A 22,419-nucleotide genomic window follows, 5' to 3' on the forward strand; every position below is an offset into this window, starting at 1 on the left:
ACACTTGAAGATTGCACCGTCCTCGGTGCACGCAAAGAAGAGCAAGGTGGATGGGTTGAAACAACTTATGAGCTTCTTCAAAAAATTGTGCGGATGGACTTGTTTGTTGTCCCGTTTAAAAGCTTTTCCTGTTCTTCCATCGGTGGCCAACCTAAAAGGAAAGAAAAAGAAAGAAAATTAAGCCTACAAAGAAGATAGCAAAGCAAATAGAACATAGGCGGGGGCTAATGCCAAATAAGAGTAAGGTTCTCACCACATGATAGCTACAACATGTGAGTGAGAAAACAATGTAAACTAATGGCATATCAACTAATACTTAATGCAAGAGTAAAATCAGAGCATGAGAAGCACTCAAAAGCATCAAGTTCAAATAAGAAAAAGTGGGTCATGAAAGACAATATGAGCTCATATCAATGCACAAGGGATACAAGAGTCAAAAAAGATGAAGCATTGATTTAAAAGTTTCATCACCCATCAATATCAACAAGTCAAGGGGCACCAAAATAATGCAAGAACTTCTCAATAATTGAGTAAGAAAATTCAACACCATTATTAAAATAAGAAACTCAAAAAAAATAAAGTAAAAACAAGCTATAAAAACAAAATTAAAATGTAAAGAATAGAAGTATACGAATGCGATAAACAAAAGAAAATGGAAGAGGAGGAAAAAAAACTCTTTTTTTATTTTTTTTTTAGCGGCACGGACGCGTCATGCACGCTTACACGCCGATGCGCAGTTTGGCCGAAGGGCGCATACACGCCAGGTGCATGCACGCGTGGGTCAGGTTAGGCGCAGGGCACAATGTCAGCTCAGGGTTGGCCCAACTCTCTGGAGAATGTACCAGGTGGGTAGGTGACGCTATCGGCGCACGCGCGCACAGCGTGCATGCGCACACATTGCGAAATTAGCATCAAGGACGCGTAGTTGGTTTGTGCCTTAGGCCCAATTTTCGCACAGTGCATGCCTAACTCTCGGGTTTTTGGCTGCGGGTAGAATTTTTGCATCCACGCGTACGCGCCATGTACGCGTGCACATGGATGGTCGAAAATGCTTGAGGCGCGCATACGCACCAAGTGCGCGTACGCGTAGATGGTGCTCTGTTTTTCAAAATTTTTCCAAGTTCTTGCACCAAACCAAGCCTTCCAAACCTCCAAATAGCTACCAAAACACCCTAAAACCTTATTTAACATATTATACTACCAAATATACTCAACTAACTAATCAAAACATGAAATTAAACTAATTCTATTAATATGTACAAAAGAGAAAAATAAAAAGAGTTTACCATGGTGGGGTGTCTCCCACCTAGCACTTTTGTTTATTGTCCTTAAGTTGGACTTATGGGGAGCTCCTCTCATGGTGGCTTATGCTTGTGCTCATTCTTGAATCTCCAAGGATTTTTGCTTCTTAAATGGTTGACAGAGATTCCAACCTTCACCAAGTTTGGATAGAGTTCCACCCAAGATATGAGCTCCCATAGTTGGTCTACGTGCTTTGATCTGGGGTCCCATATCTTATTTTCGCACCCGTCTTCTAGTTGATCTTCATGAACTTTCTGTTCGGGTAGTTGACAAGTAGAACAAGTAGAATTCTCTCTAGCATAGCAAGCCTTCTTCTTAGACCCATGTAAAGTAGCATTCATCCAATCATAATTCCCATATCTTAAAAACTTGACCTCAATGAGCCTAATTCCTAACATCCAACCACTACGCAACTTCTTTCTACTCTTAATTTCACAAAGAGCTCTAAGTTGTCCATCATTTTCAATCAAGCCATATTCAAGTGAGAAAGTGAAGCTTAAGGGTGAGAGTCTTACCCACTTGAATGGTGCGTTGGATGGTGGCTTGGGGAGGGAAACTTCCCCACATTTAGACAATGCGAGGTCTACTTCTTTAGGCTCTTCTTTAGTTGTTTCCACCTCTTGACAACTCCTTTCAATTTCTTCTTGTTTGTTGACCTCTTCCAATTCCTCCCCATTATCAATCAAGTCGAACTCGGGAGGTTGTGTGAGATCTTCTTCCGCATCAACTTCACACTTATTGAGAGAGTCTTCAACAAGGTTACCAATTGCACTTGGTGTGGAGTTGTCTTCAATAGCTACATTTTCATGTCCCAAAGGAGAGGATTCCACTTTTGATAAAAATTCATTGATGATTGAATCCATCTCTTGATCAACCTTTTCATATTCTTCAATTTCGATACGCTCTAGAGGGTGTTGGGATTCACATGGTGGTGTTGCATCTCCTAAATCTTCAACCACTTCTTTCTCTTTTTCAATGATCCTAGGCTTCTTCAATTGCTCCAATACAAAGCTTGACTCGTCCTTGTGCACTGGATTTTCCAATTTCTCCTTCATGCTTTGCTCTTCTTTTGATTTTCACATGTGACCACGGAAACACCTTAAGTGTTCAAGCATTGGTAGGCTAAAGTATGCACTACCTTAGTCAAATTAGTCACAAACTCTAGGGTGTTCCGTTGCATATCCGCTTGGCCTTGAAGTAGCAATGTGAGAGAGTCATCTATTGGGGGTTGCGGTGGATAAGAGGCTTCATTATTTTGGAGAAAGGGTTCATAGTAGGAAGGTGGTTCTTCTTGGTAAGAGTATGGAGATGGTGTGCATTGAGGTGGTTCTTGGTAGTAATCTTGATAGGGTTGTGGTGGTTCTAAAGGTTCTTGCTCATAATGGTCATAAGAATATGGTATGGGTGGTTGGTCATATGATGGATATGGATCATAGGAAGATGCTTGGTATGGAAAGGCTTGTGAGTATGGTTGAGATTCATGTTGAGGATAAAGTTCATAAGGATATGGTGGTGGTACTTGATTATCACAAAAAGAGTCACCATAGCCATTAAATTGACATGTATTAGGATGGTAATTATACCTATAAGTATCCGGAGGTTGTTGCCAATAGGAGTGATCAATTCCTTGAGGCTCCTCCCATCTTTGTTGGTTCCATCCATAATGAGTGTCATCATTGAAGTTCACATTTCCTACAACACAATTAGGACCAAACTCATAGCCAAAGTGAGAATTCATGATAGCAAGAGAAAATGAAAACAAAATCAAATAAGAAGAAAGAAAATTAAATCCTAAAACTAGCAAGAACTAACAAAGAGGCAAAAGGCAACGTATTCACAATATTCACATATATACAACAACCAATAACACAACACCATTGCAATTCCCTGGCAACGGCGCCATTTTGATGAGAGGACTATTGACGGTTTAGAAATTCACAAATGAATTCCCGTTGCAAGTATAGTTTCTAAACAAACACTAATCCTTTCATACAAAAATTTGTTTGTCACTAAAACAAACCCCTAAATTTATAAACCGAAGTATTGAACCTCGGGTCGTTCTCCCTAGGAATTGCAACAAAGTGTCTTGTTATTGGTTTTGAGTTGTTTTGGGGTTTTAGGATAAAAGACATGATATGTAAATGGCAAGGAAATAAACTAATAGATAAAAAGGTCTTGGCAAAGGTTGGTGGTCAAGGATCTCTATCCCTATCACTAACCACAACATGAGAATTGGCAAGGATCAATCCCACTAAGTCAACCCCTAACTAATAGTAGAGGAAAGTCAAGTGAGCTATATCAATCCAAGTCCATAAGTCCTAGTTCTCCACCAAATCAATTAGTGAGATCTAGGGTTAATGGCTCCCAATCGTCAATCACTTGGACATTAGTGACTCAAGAGTTCCTAAGTTACCTTCCTAAGCCAAGAGCATAAAATCCTACTCTAAAATCCAACCAAGCATTTTATCAAACACTTGGAAGGCACACAAGAAAAGCATAGTAAAATTACAAGGAATGTAAATCTACTCTACTCAATTGCAAGGAATTTAAACAACAACAAATCAAATGAACAATAAAGGAATATGAAAACATAAATTGCATTAAAAGGAAAAGGAAAGAATAAAAGTGCATTAACATAAAAGTAGAGAATTACAAGAATTAAATGCTAAACTAGAGAGAAGAGATGTAGAAGAAGAAGAAATTGTAAAGGAAAAGTAAATCAAAGCATGAAATTAACCTAGATCTAAGAAATTCTAAACTAGATCTAACCTACTCTTAATTCTAGAGAGAAGAGAGAGCTTCTCTCTCTAGAAACTAACTAAAGCATGATAAAACAAAAATAAAACTAAACTAATGACTAGATGTGTCATCCCTCTTCAATCCTTGGGTTAAATAGCATCAGAAATGAGTTGGATTGGGCCTACAAGGCTTCTAAAATCGCTGGCCACGAGTTGCATTAAGTGAAGCATGTGCAACCATCGGCGTGTATGTGTACTGTACGCGTGCGTGCCCCTATGTGCAATGCAACTATGACAAATCTTATATTATTTCAAATCCCCGGATGTTAGCTTTCCAACGCAACTAGAACCGCATCATTTGAACCTCTGTAGCTCGAGTTATGGTCGATTGAGTGCAAAGAGGTCGGCTTGACAGCTTTTGCGATTCCTTCATTTCTTCATGAGTTCTCCATTTTTACATGCTTTTTTTCTTCATTCCCTTTATCCAATCTGTGCTCCCTAAATCTGAAATTACCTAACAAACATATCAAGGCATCTAATAGAATCAAGGTGAATTAAATTTAGCTATTTTAAATCTTAAAAATAACATGTTTTCACTCTTAAGCACAATTAAAGGAGAAGTTATAAAACTATGCTATTTCATTGGATAAATGTAGGAAAAGATGATAAAACCCTCTAACTTCAACACAAGATAAACCCTACAAATGGGGTTTATCAAGGCTACTGGGACCAATTGCATAATTCTCTTGGAGAATTGAACACTAATGTTTAGCAATTGAGGTTGGAGCATCAAGAGCATTCCACCATCCTCAATGAAATAAGAGAAGATCAAAGGGCTATGAGGGAAGAACAACTGAGATAAAGGTGTGACATTGAAGAGATCAAGCACTACATTTGATCCTCAAAGAGGAGTTGTAGCCGCCATCTTTAAGGTGGATTCGTTCTCTTAATCCCCTTTTCTTATGTTATTTTTCTGTTTTTTGTTATGTTTTATTGTTTGTTCTCTTGTTCTTGTTGCATGATCATCTATGTCTCAAAGCTATAAAATGTTCCATATATCTCTCACCTTTCTTAAAAGAAAATTTTATTTGAAAAGAATTGAGAGATACATGAATTTCGAGTTCTATAATAAGAATAGTCAATTATTTTGATGTGGTGGCATTGCTTTTGTTTTCTGAATATATGAATGAATAGTGCATATTTGAAATTGAAATTAAGAATGTTGGCTCTTGAAAGAATAATAAAAAAGGAGAAGTATTATTGGTAATCTAAAAAATTCAAAAAAATTTATTCTTAAAGCAAGAAAAAGCAGTAAAAAAGTAAGATGCAATAAAAAGAAAAAAATTTGCATGCGAAAAAAAAAGAGAGATAAAAAGCAGAAAAAGCCAATATCTCTTTAAACCAAAAGGCAAGAGAAAAAAGCCAATAACCCTTTAAACTAAAAGGCAAGGGTAAAAGGATCCAAGGCTTTGAGCATCAATGGTTAGGAGGGCTTAAAAGGTGTAAAATCTTGGCCCAAGCACTCTAAATGGACAGTGTCCCTAACTATATGCTTGTGGTGTGAAGGTGTCAAGTAAAAAGCTTGAGACTGAGCAGTTAAAGTCATGATCCAAAGCAAAAAGAGTATGCTTAAGAACTCTGGACACCTCTATCTGGGGATTCTAGCTAAGCTGAATCACAATCTGAAAGGGTTCACCCAGTTAAGTGTCTGTGGCATTTAAGTATTCTGTGGTAATATTGGAAAACAAAGTGCTTAGGGTCACGACCAAGACTCTAAAAAGCTATGTTCAAGAATAAAAATGAACGAAACTAGGAGAGTCAATAATATCATATAGATTCTAAGTTCCTAAAGAAACCAACACTTCTGAACTTCAGTGGATAGTGAGACGCTAAAAGTATTCAGAAGCAAAAAGCTAGTAAGTCCCGCTCATCTAATTGAAGCTGAGCTTCATTGGAAACTCTGAGATTTATTGTATCTTACTCTTCTTTTTATCCTACATTATTTTTAGTTACTTGAGGACAAGCAACAGTTTAAGTTTGGTGTTGTGATGAACGGATATTTTATACGCTTTTTGCCATCATTTTCATATAGTTTTTAGTATGTTTTGTTTAAGTTTTATTAAGTCTTCATAGGTTTTAGTGCAAAATTCACATTTTTGGATTCTACTTCGAGTTTGTGTGTTTTTATACAATTTCAGGTATTTTCTAGCCAAAATTGAGGAGCTGGACCAAAAGTCTAATTCAGAGGCAGAGCAGAATCTGACTTCCTTGCACTCGAAAGAGCTTTTTTGGAGCTATAGAAGTCCAAATGGAGCGTTCTCAACGGCTATGGAAAGATAACATTTTGGACTTTCCAAAAATGTATAATAGTTCATACTTTGCTTTAGAATTTAAGGCCCAAACTGGCGTTCAATGACAACCATCTACCCTATTCTAGCATCCAACGCCCAAGGGAGGAGAGACCACCGTCCAATGCCCAAAAAGGTGCCCCTAGCCAGTGTTCAACACCTTAGAGCCCTCTTAGCACGTGGCTTACTCTTTTGCTCAGCCCAAACACTCACCAAGTGGGCCCCGGAAGTAGATTTTCGCACTAAAAGATTGTTTTACCCTTCTTATATAATCCTTAGTTACTAGTCTAGTATTTATTTGAGAACTTATATACTTTTGAGAGACTTTTGATACTCTACACGTTTTACATTGTATTTTCTATCAATATGAGTCTCTAAACCTCCTAGGTTGAGGGGAGAAGCTCTGTTGAGTTTTATGAATTAATAAAAGTATTACTGTTCTATTTTCAATCTGTGTTTGATTCTCTATTCTAAGATGTATCTTCATTCTTCATCATTATGAATGCGTTGAACCGGCACAAGGTTATCTCATTCTACATGGGTTCAGAGTGAGTCTTTCATCGGACAATGATGAACCACTAGCTTGATTATACATCTCTTAGATGGCTAATCCACGACTTTGTTGGGGACTTCTCGAGACACCAGTTCAGTCGAGGTATGGGGAGATTAGAGTCTTTGTGTTAAAGGCTATAATCAAAGGCGCAGCAATCTCTGATCCGGAAGATTCGACCTTGTCTTTGATGTTTCGAGTAGGATCACTAAGGAGAATGGACTGCAGGAGCTTCGCCCTGAATAAGACCGGATGTGCACTAACCTTGGTGTTCAGCCTTGGAGGAGAATTGACAACCTCTCAAGAAAGGCGTTGATCACATACAGCCTTCCATAGAAGAAATCATTCACAGTTGGAAGAGACAGTAAAACCGAATTGATCAAGAAGAATAAAGCATCTCTGAAGCCTTAACCATCTTCTTATTAATGCATTCACCATCAACTGAGTAACGTTATCTTTATTTTACTTTTATGCATTCTAAACAACTAACCAACTTTTCTATCCGCCTGACTAAGATCTACAAGATAACCATAGCTTGCTTCAAATCACAATCCTCGTGGGATCGACCCTAACTCACTCAGGTATTACTTGGATGACCCAATGCACTTGCTAGTTCAGTTGTGCAAAGTGTAATTCCGCGCACCACCTAACTATATGTTTGTGGTGTGAAGGTGTCAAGTGAAAAGCTTGAGACTGAGCAGTTAAAGTTGTGATCCAAAGCAAAAGAGTGTGCTTAAGAACTCTGGACACCACTTGCTGGAGATTCTAGCAAAACTGAATCACAATCTGAAAGGGTTCACCTAATTAAGTGTCTGTGGCGTTTATGTATCCGGTGGTAATACTGGAAAACAAAGCGCTTAGGGTCACGGCCAAGACTCAAAAGAAGCTGTGTTCAAGAATAAAAAAGAACTAAACTAAGAGAGTCAATAATATCATCTGGATTCTGAATTCCTAAATATGCCAATTATTCTGAGCTTCAAAGGAAAGTGAGATGCCAAAACTATTTAGAAGTGAATAGCTATTAGTCCCGCTCATCTAATTGAAACTGAGTTTCATTGAAAACTCTGAGACTTATTGTATCCTTCTCTTCTTTTTATCCTACTTTGTTTTTGGTTGCTTGGGGACAAGCAATAATTTAAGTTTGGTGTTTTAATGAGTATATATTTTATACGCTTTTTGGCATCATTTTCATATAGTTTTCATTAGGTTTTGTTTAAGTTTTATTCCATTTTCATAGGTTTTAGTGCAAAATTCATATTTTTGGATTCTAATTTGATTTTGTGTTTCATGATGATTTCAGGTATTTTCTAGTAGAAATTGAGGAGCTTTGGAAAAAGTCTGATTCAGAGACAGAGAAAGGACTGCAGATGCTGTCAGATTCTGACCTTCATGCACTCAAAGGAGCCTTTTTGGAGCTACAGAAGTCAAACGGACACGCTCTCAATAGATATGGAAAGCTAACATCCAGGGCTTTCTAGAAATATATAATAGTCCATACTTTTCTTAGGAAATAAAGGCTCAAAACTGGCATTCAATGCCAACCACCAACTCCATTCCTGGCGTCCAACGCCCAAAAGGGGGCAGTTGGCGTCCAACGCCCATTCAGGAGTCCAAGGCTGGCGTTCAACGCCCAATAAGGGTCCTAGGACGTGGAGACACCCTTAGTTCAGCCCAAACACTCACCAAGTGGGCCCGGAAAGTAGATTTTCGCACTACAAGACTATTTTATCTTATTTCTGTAATTCTTAGTTAGCAGATTAGTATTTATAGGAGATCACCCTTCTTTAGGGGATCCGCCAATCTTCTTCCCCTACTTTTACATTCGAACACTATTCTATGTACAGTATGAGTCACTAACCTCCTAGGTTAAGGATAGGAGCTCTGATGATTCTTATGGATTAATAATATCACTATTCTATTTCAATCTATGCTCGATTCCATTCTAAGATGTATCTTTGTTCTTCATCCTAATGAATTGGGAGTGTAACTTAACCATCATCCCTATTCTACATGGGTTCATGTGAGTCCTTGACGGGATAGTACTGAACCACAAGCTTGATTATACATCTCTTAGACGGCTAATCCATGACTTTGTTGGGTACTTGGAGACATCAGTGCAGCCGAAGTACGGGGCGATTAGGGCCTTTGTGGTATAGGCTAGAATCTAAGGAGCAGCGTTCTCTGATCCGAAGATCCGACCTTGTCTGTGGCATTTTGAGTAGGATCATGAAGGGAATGGACTACTAGAGCTTCACCTTTGTTCAGATTAGATGACCACTGACCCGGCGTTTGATCTGAAGCAGAGGAGATTAATGACCGCTGACCCGGCGTTAATCATTTATAGCCTGCCATGGAATGAATCAATCAGAAGTTGGAGTAGATGGTGAGAAAATTTGATCTAGAAGGAAGAAGCATCTCCGAAGCCTCAACCGTTCCATCATCATTGACTTCACACTTATCGAGTAACGTTTTATTTATTTATCTATTTTATGCATTTTTCGTGAAAACTATCATATTTTCTATCCGCCTGACTAAGATCTACAAGATAGCCATTGCTTGTTCAAACCAACAATCTTCGTGGGATCGACCCTCACTCACCTGAGGTATTACTTGGACGACCTGGTGCACTTGCCGGTTTATCTGTGTGAATATTGCGGGGTCAATTTCGTGCACCACCTACATAGGACAGACGTGCATCATACTTGGTTGTGGCATTCCTTCTGTTATGATTATTGTATGAATGTATTCTTTTCATGTTTGTATTCTATTCTTTGTGTTTGTGTTCTATTCACTTGTATTCTTCTATTTGTGCTCAACTTTCTATTTTCTCTATTTAGCTGTTTCTTCTGTTTACTGTTTCGCGGTATTTTACTATTTGTCCACTAAACAACACATGATAAGAAATAGCTTGGGACTTAGGAGTTTTATCACAATAGATAAGGATTATTCCGTAAAGAGCATACCAAAGACACAGTGGAAACATAAACGATAGATAAAGGTTTTTCATACTAGACCTCTAAGATACCTGTTCTTAGCAACCTAGATCACCAGAAAGGATTTTCTAATAGACCTTCAAAGAACTTGTCCTTGACAACCTAGATAGAGGGATGAAAATTGAATCACTCAATTTTCTCCATGCAACAAGCGAAGCAAATCACTCACCTCACTTAATAACACTAAAAAAACGTGCATAAAGCACTAAGAAAATTTTATTCATCAAAAGTTGTTCCAAATGGTTTCATCAAAGGTGTTTAAATAGGCCACTAACAAACTAACAAAAAGATAAAAATAAGATTTTAAAATTTAAATCAGATTTGATCATAATGGATTAGATCAGATTTGATTTAAAATTTAAAATTCTTAAAAATATGATAACTAATTTAAATTAGATTTGATATTAATGGGTTAGATCATATTTGATTTAAATTTAAAATTCCTAAAAATACTACTAAGCAAATTATAACTAAATCAAATCTTCTAACAAACTCTAACAGAAAAATAAATTAAAATAAAGGCCTAATAAATTCGAAATTAATAATAAAATATGCTTCCACTGAATTTGAAAAGTATTATTGGGCTTCTTGCTGTCATGACTTAGCCTATTGGCCTTATGAGTTGTCGCCCTTTCAGCACCACTATTTTTGAGACGAACTCTTGGTCTCCTTGATGTCCAAGACTAGTATGGTATGATTCTTCTAATATTCAAATCTTTGAACGTGACGAGATTACCATTCTATTCCTTAACTCTAAAATGACGAAAATGCCCTCTTAGACACGTATCATCGTCTCCCTCTTCAAAAAGATCGTCCTCGAATCTTGTATGAGTAGCTCTTCTTCCTTCCAAGGAATCCAAACCCAATCTCCGGGTTCAAATACCATTGTTTGATGGCTCTTCTCTATCCACTGAATTGTGGCTATGTTCTTCATGTGTGCAAGTTCAATCTTTCCAACCATGCTTTCACCATATTTTCCAAAGTGTGCAATTTGTCTTTCTTCCCTTTTATCCATATTAATGCCTCCATAATTGACCAGTGAATCTACAAAGCTGGGGATAGTTGATATAAAAACACTAGGAATTTTATGGTTAGATGTATGACAAACTAAGGACTCCGTGGATTTTAATGAGACTAATGCACTCTTGTTTAAATTAGAACTTTCTAGATCTCTCGCACAAATGTGTTTATTGCTCTCAGTTTCTTTGTCACTCATTGATTCCTCCCTCTCACTATTCTCATATTTTCTCTCAAAACTCTCACTTTCAATTAAACATTGATCCTTTTCACTCAAACACTCACTTTCTTTCTCTGTTTCTTTTCTCTCTGGATTTTTAAATTCCTCACATCCCAAGAACCCAGTTGAGAAATTATGCACTTTTGAGTCTTCCAAGGACACATCACCCTCTACAGCATACTCAACAAATTCTTCCATCTCTGGCTTTGAAGAAAAATGAAAGATAGGCGTAGAAGAAATCCTCTTGTTATGACGATCTATCATTTGTTGCACCTGCTCCCTGTCAATGGCCAATTTGACCAAATCCTCCATAGTTGCGTAATGGTAACGTTGGACTTTATCAGCAAGTTCTTCACATAATCCAAACAAAAATCGTTCCATCAGAATCTTAAGACTCCTTTTGATATTAGCCTTATCCATCAAATATAAAAATTCCTTGTGGTACTCCATCACTGATTGTGAACCTTGTTGCAACTTACAAAATCTTCCAAAAAAATCATTGTAGTATGATGATGGCACAAACTGGTTCCTTATAATTTTCTTCATAATTTAATTAATTTTTTTTTTTGCAAAAACTGGCGTAAAGATAGAATAATTGCAAAACCAAAATAAATAAGAAATTTTTTTTTGTTTTTTTCTGGACTCTAACGTGAATTTACAGAAACTAAAGAGTAAAAAATAAAGAGACTAAACAAGACCCATGGAACGTGTAGAAATATAAGAATTTACCTACGACCTGGCTTTGATACCAGATGATAAGAAATAGCTTGGGACTTAGGGGTTTTATTACAATAGATAAGGATTATTCAGTAAAAGGCATACCCAAAGACACAGTGGAAACATAAACGATAGATAAAGGTTTTTCCTACTAGACCTCTAAGATACCTGTTCTTAGCAACCTAGATCACCGGAAAGGATTGCCTACTAGACCTTCAAAGAACTTGTCCTTGACAACCTAGATCAAAGGGATGAAAATTGAATCACTCAAGTTTTTCCATGCAACAAGCGAAGCAAATCACTCACCTCACTTAATCACACTAAAAAAACGTGCATAAAGCACTAAGAAAATTTTATTCATCAAAAGTTGTTCCAAATGGTTTCACCAAAGGTGTTTAAATAGGCCACTAACAAACCAACAACAAGATAAAAATAAGATTTTAAAATTTAAATCAGATTTGATCATAATGGAATAGATCATATCTGATTTAAAATTTAAAATTCCTAAAAATATGATAACTAATTTAAATCAAATTTGATCTTAATGGGTTAGATCAGATTTGATTTAAATTTAAAATTCCTGAAAATACTACTAAGCAAATTATAACTAAATCAAATCTTCTAACAAACTCTAACAGAAAAATAAATTAAAATAAAGGCCTAATAAATTCAAAATTAATAATAAAATATGCCTCCCACTGAATTTGAAAAGCATTATTGGGCTTCTTGCTGTCCTGACTTAGCCTATTGGTCCTTATGAGTTGTCGCCCTTTCAGCACCACTGTTTTTGAGACGAACTCTTGGTCTCCTTGATGTCCAAGAGCAGCATGGTATGATTCTTCTAGTATTCAGATCTTTGAATGTGACGAGATTACCATTCTATCCCTTAACTCTAAAATGACGAAAATTCCCTCTTGGACACGTATCATCACAGCATTAATGAACTTAACTAATAATCCTGACCCTACTAAGAACTCCCCAGTTCTTACCCCTTCTCTCTCCCTTCCCCCCTCTAGATGGAAGCAAGAGTATCCTTCCGTAGTCCATTGATGATCGTTCTCTAAAAGGATTCTGCTATTGGTAGTCTTCTGAGTCTAGAGCAAGATTCGTTTTCTATTTATAGATATATACCGTGAGACCAGCCGACATCTACACCTCATTTATCTATTAACTTTTGCCTAAGTCCTTTGTACGATATTGCTATTCTATAGTCCATTTATCTATTTTGTATTTATTTTGTATCTATGATCCTTTTTTACCTTTACGTTTTTAGTTATCATGTGGCAATTCTTCGCACTTTTGTATCTCTGTTTTTTGCGTCCCTGAGCTTTATTTCTTCATTGGGCTTCTAGTATATTATATCCTTTGATTATATATTATTGTATGGGCTTTAGAACTGCCATGACGCTTTGTTATCATTTGCTTTACCGCTAGAGGTAAGGCTTAAGGTGATAGGGTGTTACAATCTCCATCTCCTTATGATACTCTTCCACTAACTTAGAGCCTTGGTATAACTTTGGAGCTGTTGATGTAGCTCTCTGTAGTAGCAAGGATGGTACGAACCACTAGCACATAACCTTTTTTATCTTCTCCTAATATTGAATTGTTGCTTTTTCAATCCGTCTTCTATTTTTCTCTAACTCATCCCACTAAATAAGAGCATAATCTAAAAATTCTACAGCTACTAACCTCACCTTCTTCACCTCAGAATAGTTATAACACTTAAAGATTAGCTCCACCTTCTGTTTTCATTCTAGTACGCCTCAGGATGTAAATTTTAGGATTCGTATTTTTATAGTATTGATGTTACTATCAAAATCTTCCTGTTGTTTATACTGCCTGGATCTGCATGACGCCTCCCCCTTGGACTCCTCAGAATGATTGTGAACAGATTCTCGGGAATACACTCTTCTAGTAGAGGTTCAAGAATTAAACCTCGAATCCATGTCATTATGAGGTTGTTGAACTCTTTCAAGTACACCAGTGATGGCTTGGAGTTGGAACATCAGTTTTGGATCCCGAATTGCTTACTCTTCACCTGTCACAGACTGGTTTGGGTTTGATGCCAGTGAACAACCTGCAAGAACAAAAGGGCCTCTCACACTCTCCTTACGTGTATCACTCGAATGAGAATACTTGTGTTTGCACTCAATTTGTGACTTTTTTTTCCCTCTTTTAAGCTTCCCACTCTTACCCTTTTTCACTCTTGGATTGATTTTAAACAAATTGCCTTTAGAAATCAAGGAAAAGAAAGACTAAACTAAGATAACCTTAATGCTACAAAATTTCAACTTGACAAGAAGAATACTCAAAGTATGTGACAAATAAAACAAGGATAGATACTTTTCTAAGTTTAACAGAAAATAGAAGATTTCTACTCCCAATTGATACTCAAAGTAAATTGACATGATACTAAAATTTAGACTTTGACAAAAAAGAAACGAAAATTTTGAATTCCATGTCCTAAAGTAATATGAAACACATCTAAAATATGGATTTCGAAAAGTTAAAAGCAATGACCTTGCATAATTTAAGAACACCTCTTCTTTTTTTTTTTAAATTTTTTTTGTTCGAATTCTTCTCTTTTTTTGTTGTTTGTGTTTTTTCTTGAAATTTTTTAGTTTTTCTTTTTTAAATGTAACTCTAAAGTAAATTTCCAGAACCAGAAGATAAAACAAAGAGACTAAATAAAAATCATAGAACATGTAGATAAATAAGAACTTAACTACGACCTATAACTAATACCAAATAAAAAGAAAATATAGACGAAATTGAAAGGAACAAGAAAGGACACAGCAGAAATACAAAAAGAATGCGAAAATAAAACTAATAGAAAAAGAAATTTTTCTACTAGACTTCTAAAAGACTTGTTCTTAGCAATCTAGGCCACCAAAAGAGTTTTCCCTACTAAGCCTTGAACGAACTTGTCCTTGATATCCTAGATCAAAGGGTTGAAATTGAAAGAAGAAACACTAAGAATTACCTTAAACTAGACCATTCAAATTTCTTTATGCAACAAGCAAAGCAAATCACTCACCTCACTTGATCACACAATGCAAAACATGCATAAAACAACTCAAACATTTTTATTAATCAAAAGTGTTTAAATTGTCTAACAAAAAGTGTTTAAATTGACCCCTAACAGATTAGCCTAAAAATGGGCCAAATCTTCTTATATATGACTCTAACATTAACCTTATTAATTTAAATCAAGTCTGATTTAAATTAAAGATCCTAAAAAATATGATAACTAATTTAAATCAGATTTGATCTCATTGGATTGGATAAGATTTAATTTAAACTTAAAACACCTAAAAATACTACTAAACAAATCAATACTAAATCAAGTCTTTCACAAATCTTAACAACAATCAAACTAAAATATGGATTACATAATTTTAAAAATTAATGCTAAATATATGACTTCCAATGAACTTGAAGAGTACTCTTAGACTTTTTGATGTCTTCATTTAGCCTAATTAGCCTAACCTTGTCTTTTCTCCCAATTTTTGGCCTAATTCTTCTTCTGATGATCGATTCAACCTCTGATTAAAAAGATCTATCTTAATTCTATTTGATCTCTTCAACAAATTTAGTAATGAACATAACGGCTTTATTGTTTCAATGGGAAGAAGAACGTACAATTAGCTTTTCTGAAAATTTCCAAACGAACAATTTCAACAAAATCTTTCAATTTCTTATTTTAATATGTTCAAGTCCTCTATCCGTAGAGTACATTAAATATACAGAAATGGCTATAATCAACAATGGATGAATTTTCTTATGTATGAGTACTACCAATTTCCTAAAACTCTCCTTGTACTTTTTTGTAAGTGCTCTAATAATGAAGCCTTCCGAAAAATTGAAATCTTCATCCTGCAAGTAATAATCTCTCTACACAATAATGTTCATATATTTCTCAATGATAAGACCAATACCAAGTGTCACCCACTAGTTAGTGATTAGTGAAAAATTGCATTAGCCACTCCTGCCTTTAGCACATTACAGAAGATATAAAGAATGGAACATCGGATCACCAAAATGGGGTTACATCAACTTGTGGTGAACTAGCAACATGCGGCAATAGGACAACATACAAATTTATATAAACATACAATGCATAAAACAAATTCTATTTTTTTTCTTTTACAAACTCAAACATACAATGCTTAAAACAAAGTAATATTATCTTTTATACATATAAAAGGGTATATTAATATCACTCATATTTTTATAATTTTATTTATTTTACAAATTTATATAAACATAAAAATGCATAAAAAAAGAGTAATATTATAAAAAATGAAGTAACATTATTAGACAACTTTGGGTTATTGAAATTGCATGTCAGAAAGCAACATTTATGCCTAAACTGCTATACATCCTAGACCACAGTAACTAATAATTTTAATCAAGTACTCGATGCACAGCGAAAGGTGCACAATCAACTTTTGTTGGATGGCCCAACACCGTATCAGCAACCATTTCAGCAGTCCCAAGAGCCTGTAATAATCTCATAAATATAAAACTCGTCAATAACTCCAAAACAATTGCATTTGCTTAGATATAATGCAAATTCAGAAAGCATGATGACTGTAGCTTTAGCTTAAATAGGCAAAGCTATTTAAATCCTGTTTTGAGAATTTGAAATCTTTATAGGTAGCGTTTAAATAGTTTACGGACAAAGATATCAGAGACAGGGACAAAAATAAACTTGTCTATATCCTGTTCAGTAGTAGCGTGGGACAGCGACAGAAAAAGCACAATGAAATCCTGTCTCCAGTGCCCCTACATTTTGAAGATGCAGAAAACACAAGAAGTCTTTCTTCGGGACATTGTTTCTTATTCCAAACAAGATACAAAGATAGGTTGTCTTTCTGTCTCGTCACTCCGTCAGGGGCTTTAGATATTATTGGGGGGGAGTGCCACATTCGGAAATATAAGATGCTTGATTTTATATTTAACGAGAGTGGTTCTTTTCCCTTAACAGCTAACTTTTAAGGTGTAATTTTCCACTTGTCTTAGATACTTAACAATGGTATCAAAACCTGGTTGTCAAGGCCATCAAAAGAGTTACCTATAGGCTTGATTAAGGTGAATACTGAATACTGTTAGCCAGTAGGAAAGTAGCTGCCGCTGGGTCAATGTCGATAGAGTGAAGCCGCTGTGGACGTCGGCTCTCTAGGGGTGATGTATTGTTTTATAGTTAGGGACTTAGGTAATTATGGGGTGCCCAATATCACAAATCGGTTAGTATGGATACTTGAGGTTGTATTTAAGGAGAGTGGTTCTTCCCTCTTAATAGCTAAATTTAAGGTGTGGTTTTCCACTTCCCTGAGATACTTAACACTCTCAAAGCAAAAACTGCTACAGAGAACTCACCATCGAAAGCCCTCCCCCTTCGTGTCCTGCGGCAAGGTAAACATTTGAGAGGCCAGGCACAGGCCCAATCATTGGCTTCCCATCAGGCACTGCAGAATGTTATGCAAGTCAAATATTTTGATGAAAGTGAAATATATTCTGGAAATGTAACCAAAATATAAATAGTTCATTTGCATAACATTGCGAAGAAATGTAGTGACTCACTGTAGGGTCGTAATCCTATTCTGACTTTTCTATTTGCACTTAGATCAGAAAGGGAAAGCAATTCCAATTTGGGAAAGAATTCTGCAACCCGCTTCCATATATATCTGACAACAGATTCATCCAATTCTGTGCTGAAACCAACAAATTCACGGCTACTCCCTTGGTATCGAATCGGATAAGATTTTGGTTTGTTATCACAAAACAGGCAAACAACGTCAAAATTCTAGAACATTGGATGAAGCAATGGCATTAATTGCAAACAGTTATCTATTTCAGGATACTATGAAACTAATTTACAACTAGAAAGAGAAGTATTTAGAGAAGAAAAGAAAAAAGAAATAAGTTTACTGCAATCAAGAATTCTAAACTCATTCTTATCATAACCATTTAATAACCATAATATACAGTTGTTCACTTTTAAAATATTGTTGTTCGAAAATAATTTTCTATTTTCGAAAACTTATGCAACATTAATTATTTTTCTCAATTATACCCATATTCAAAATAACTTCATGATTGGAAAAAGTGAAGGAGAGATATCTCAGTAGAATAGTAGAAACGAGAGAACAAGTGGTAAATTTAATTAATGGCAAATTTTGTAAAATACCTGTTAACTTTTTCTAATTTCAATACTTTTTTCAATCATTTTCTTAAGCTATCTCAACACTTAAAAGTGAACCATTATTTTAGATCGGAGAGAGAACAAAATACTAATAGTAATCACACAATTACAAGTGATTGAACGACTACTACCAAACACATGATTGTTAACTAAAACCCTCAAAAGATAAAGTTATCCACTATAAATAGTATGTGAAAGAAACATACGTAATAACCAATGTGTAGATTGGCAATATAAGGACAAATTCATGTAGGTTGTAAAAAGGCAGCATACCAATGAGAAGATTTCCTGCTGCATCCACGGTTGCCGTCATTGAAACAGATAAAGATCGTCCATCTTCAGAGGATTCTATATCAGAAAGTGTTGGATGATCAACATAACCTGCCTCCATCAACCCATGATTCAATTGAAGGTAATCAAAGTTCTGAAGCACAAGTAGGTGACCCTACACAAAAAGGGATGTTTAAAAGGAATTCGAGTCTCGCTCAAACGACTATTTACAAGATCAGCATAAAAGAATCATGCGCATTTAAGAAAAATTAATAAGGTTGACTTTACAATTAATCAACAAACTTATGGATATCAGACGACTCAATATCATTCTTTCTAAAGCCCTCCCTAGAATTGTAAAAGAAATTATATGGAAAAGCCATGAAGGATGGACAAAAAGAACATACCTTTCTGGGCCTTACAGGAACGTCTAATTCCATTCCCCAATTTCTAAACGAATCCTGTATCAAACAACCGGTCCAACAACCAGCTGCAACAATAATTCCCTTCTTACTGTGTAATGTATGACTCAAAGTTTCAATAGCTTTAACCTCTCCATTACTATTTGACCTAAGGACAAAACAAAGACATCATTGTTTCCCTACCATCTTATTTTCAAAACAACAGCAAGAAAGAGAGAATTCAACCTGATGAAACGTTTTACTGGCTCATTATAAAATTCTGCATATCTTCCTTTTGATGCAAAACTCCTGTTAACCTACATATCAATGATAAATTCGTGATTATGAATCAAAAGTCAACTGGCAGCACCATGCCAAGGATTGAGTCCAAAAGTAAAAATGCACTTATCAAACATTAATTCCAAGTTGGAAACTAAATATGCAAAAAGAAATGAAACAAAAATATCACCTTTTCAATATATGAAACTGTAAGATAAGCATCCAATTGGCAGTCATCTGGTAGAAATGCACCAGCACTGTCTTTGTCCACAAAGAGATCAGGTTCCAGCTCGGACAAATCACTATTACACAAGTACTCTGCTTTCAACCCAGCTTCATTAAGCTGTTTCACTCTCCCTTTCAGCATGTCTAACTGAGCCTTTGTTCTACCAACTAAAAGGCTTCCTATGGATCAAAAGACATATCATATGCCAATATTGTAGTTTTAATCATTCAGAATACACAGCATCATACATTCATGACTACAAACACCAAAGCCTTCTCATGACAGTTAGACAGAGACCAAAGAGTTCAAAGCCAGCCACCCCTTAACTACTTCAGGATATTTAATAGCAACCAGTGAGCATCTAAAGGATTTGATATTAGTCGGAGCATACATGGTATTTCAATCTGTTATTATGAATTCTCTTAAGCAACTTCAAGCTAAATCAGACACTTGGTTAAGAGCATAACGAACAAAATAAAAATTGGTAAATACACAACTATAGCACCTGTTTTCTTCCAACCCAGCTCCACCGTAGGATTCAGGCCTTGCTCTTTTAGGCTTTCTGCCAGCATCTTCCACAATTGATGGCTTCTCCAAGTTAGATCCCATATATCACTCCCAGGAGTTTTGTGTGCCATCCAAAGATATCCCTGCCCTAGAAGTAGCTCAAATTACAAAACAAAGAGGGAAAAGATTCTATAACTAACCAAAATACATCATAAAATAAATTTGCTAACTTTTTATCCAAAAATATACATATAAAAAATACAAAACCTATATTACATTCACTAGTCGATTTGATAAAAAAGTGTCTAAAAAGTGATTGATTAGTTAAATTTCAGAAAAGTTCTTTCACTATGATAATTAAAAAATATTAGTCACAAATGTAAATGTCAAAAAGCAAGTCCGTTAAGCAGTTAAGTGAACACTATAAACGCATGTTTCAAATGACACAAGAAAATGGAGTAAGGCAATTGAAGAAAATAATCAAAGAACAACTTCTAAAGATATATAAAGTGATGATTTCCTGTTTCAAACCATGTCATGTATCATAATTCAACTCAATTCATTTATGAACCAAACAACAACAGCATCGTTCCATGTCATGAATCTTAATTCAACTCAACTCATTTATGCTTAAGTGCATGTTTGGGCGCCATTATTTTGTTAAAAAAAGATCTTTTTTCATTTTTTTTTTTATTTTTTAACGTGTTTGAAAAATTTCTAGTAGTAAAAGTAAAAGCACTAGTAAAATAAAAAAAAGATCTTTTTTGAAAAGCTGTAATTTACATCTTTTTTTAAAAGATCTTTTTTTCTTAAAAAAAAAAAAAAAAGATGTTTTTCATGTAATAAATAAACAAAAAAATACTTTTATATTGTTATATCCAAACATAATTGATAGATAAAAAAGACCTTTTTACATAAGATATCTAAACATAAAATTACTTTTACTCGAAAAAAGATCTTTTCTTAAAAGTCCACCCGAACAAACCCAAAATCTAAAGTTCTAATCAGTTCATTTAGAGTTCAAAAACCCTTAACCACACGGTTATCTCCCATGTGATCCACTGTCCTAACATGTCCAAACCACATAGGGTGAAATTTCAACATATATTTTTGGCTTAGCTGAAATCTACAAGAAGAAAAGAAAAGAAAAACCTGCGCCAGTGGCACCAGAACAAGGGAGAGCTTTGTCAACGATGGCTACGGACAGGTCGGAAGAGGTCAAGAACTGACGAGCAATGGTCAAACCAATGATGCCAGCGCCGACAATCACAACATCAAACTCTTGAGAAGAACAATAAATGGGAGTGGGGCTGCGAGAGAACCGACCCAGCTGGTTTCTATTGGTATGGACTTTAAGTGAAGCGCCAAAGAAGATGGAGCGTGAGGAAAATGCGGAACGGTGAGTGATGCTGCGCCTGCAAAAGTTAGGGGTCGGGAAGAACAAGCAGTGTGTAGCCATCGGCGTTACTCTACAGAAGTCAGAAGTCGCGGGCAGTGGGCAGCGGACCTAACATTGCACTAGTTATGGATTTTGGTTTTTCTTTTCTTTTTTTTCTTAAGTAATTAACTAATTATTCAAATTGGTCCATGAAATTTTTAAAATTCAATATTTTAATTTATCAGATTTGGACATTACATTCCTTCTACCTTAAGTCCTTAATCATTAATGGTAATTATTGATGTAGCCCCTTAATTCGCATATGTAGGCGTTGATCGTATACGTAAGGGTAAAGGTGGTAGTGATGTACCTTGGGGAAGGGGTAAGACCTTCCCCATATATACCCTGTCAGTAGGACGGCCCCACAGAAGAGGTATCCTTCCAGGAAGCTTCCTCTCCCAGTTATCATGTGGTTGGTAGCATGGGGGCAGGTGTCCGGATCTCTGCCCGGATGCGGGACGTCCTCTCGGGTCGGGTCGTCCCGTGCGCAGGACCGAGTCCGCATGCCAGCTGGGCTGGGCCGTAACAGTACCCCCAACGCGCCAGCTATGGCCGTGAGCGCCGTTGTTGGCACGTTCTATTCTGTCTTTCGCATGTCGTCGCTTTGTCGGTCGCTCATGGTCAGAACGCGCCTCTTACGCGTGTGCGGGCTTCGTCGCTTCAAGGAAGCGCTGTTTGTCACCTCGTTCCTCGCGCTTGCCATTAAGCGCATTTATTGCTGATTTGAAAGCAGGGGGGAAAAGATCTATTTTGCCCCTGACTTTCACGCTTATCCAGGGCAGTTATTCTTTCGTTTTTACTTCCTTCCCTTTCTTTTCCATTTTTTCCCTGCTTCTAAACTACCCCTGCACTGCATTCTCTACTCCCTCTCGCGTTTCCTGGATTTGCTTGCATTGGCCTATTCCCTGCGATCGTTCTCCTTCCAGCCTTCGTACTTCCCCCTTGCGAACCGCTTTCCTGTTATGTATATTTTTCTTCTGCTGAGCCTTTTCGTTTTCATTTCTTCAGATTAAGTACTTGCCATTGCTTCTGCTTCTTATGCGTTGAGTGTAACACCCTAATTAGCCTAAGCCTTACCTCGCGTCATAAAGCAAAGGTAAATCAGAGGTTACGACAGTTCTAAGCTCATACATAACATATATAGAAAGAATAGTATAATCTAGAAGCCCGATGAAAGATATAGCTCAAAAACAGGATTTGAAAAG

At 36.2% G+C, this 22,419-nt stretch overlaps 1 protein-coding gene across 1 annotated transcript; it reads right to left on the bottom strand.

The window, feature by feature from the left end:
• Window positions 16,160-21,332, bottom strand: LOC107609565 (D-amino acid dehydrogenase). The gene is made up of 9 exons (XM_016311566.2): window positions 20,929-21,332; window positions 19,775-19,924; window positions 19,234-19,448; window positions 19,011-19,081; window positions 18,771-18,933; window positions 18,367-18,538; window positions 17,472-17,630; window positions 17,268-17,356; window positions 16,160-16,388 (listed from the first exon to the last, which is right to left on the bottom strand). Exons 1-9 carry the CDS (start codon window positions 21,233-21,235, stop codon window positions 16,293-16,295), a joined length of 1,422 nt encoding a protein of 473 aa, XP_016167052.1. The 5' UTR covers window positions 21,236-21,332; the 3' UTR covers window positions 16,160-16,292.

Source organism: Arachis ipaensis, chromosome B07, assembly GCF_000816755.2.
Source record: "Arachis ipaensis cultivar K30076 chromosome B07, Araip1.1, whole genome shotgun sequence".
Lineage (NCBI taxonomy): Eukaryota > Viridiplantae > Streptophyta > Magnoliopsida > Fabales > Fabaceae > Arachis > Arachis ipaensis.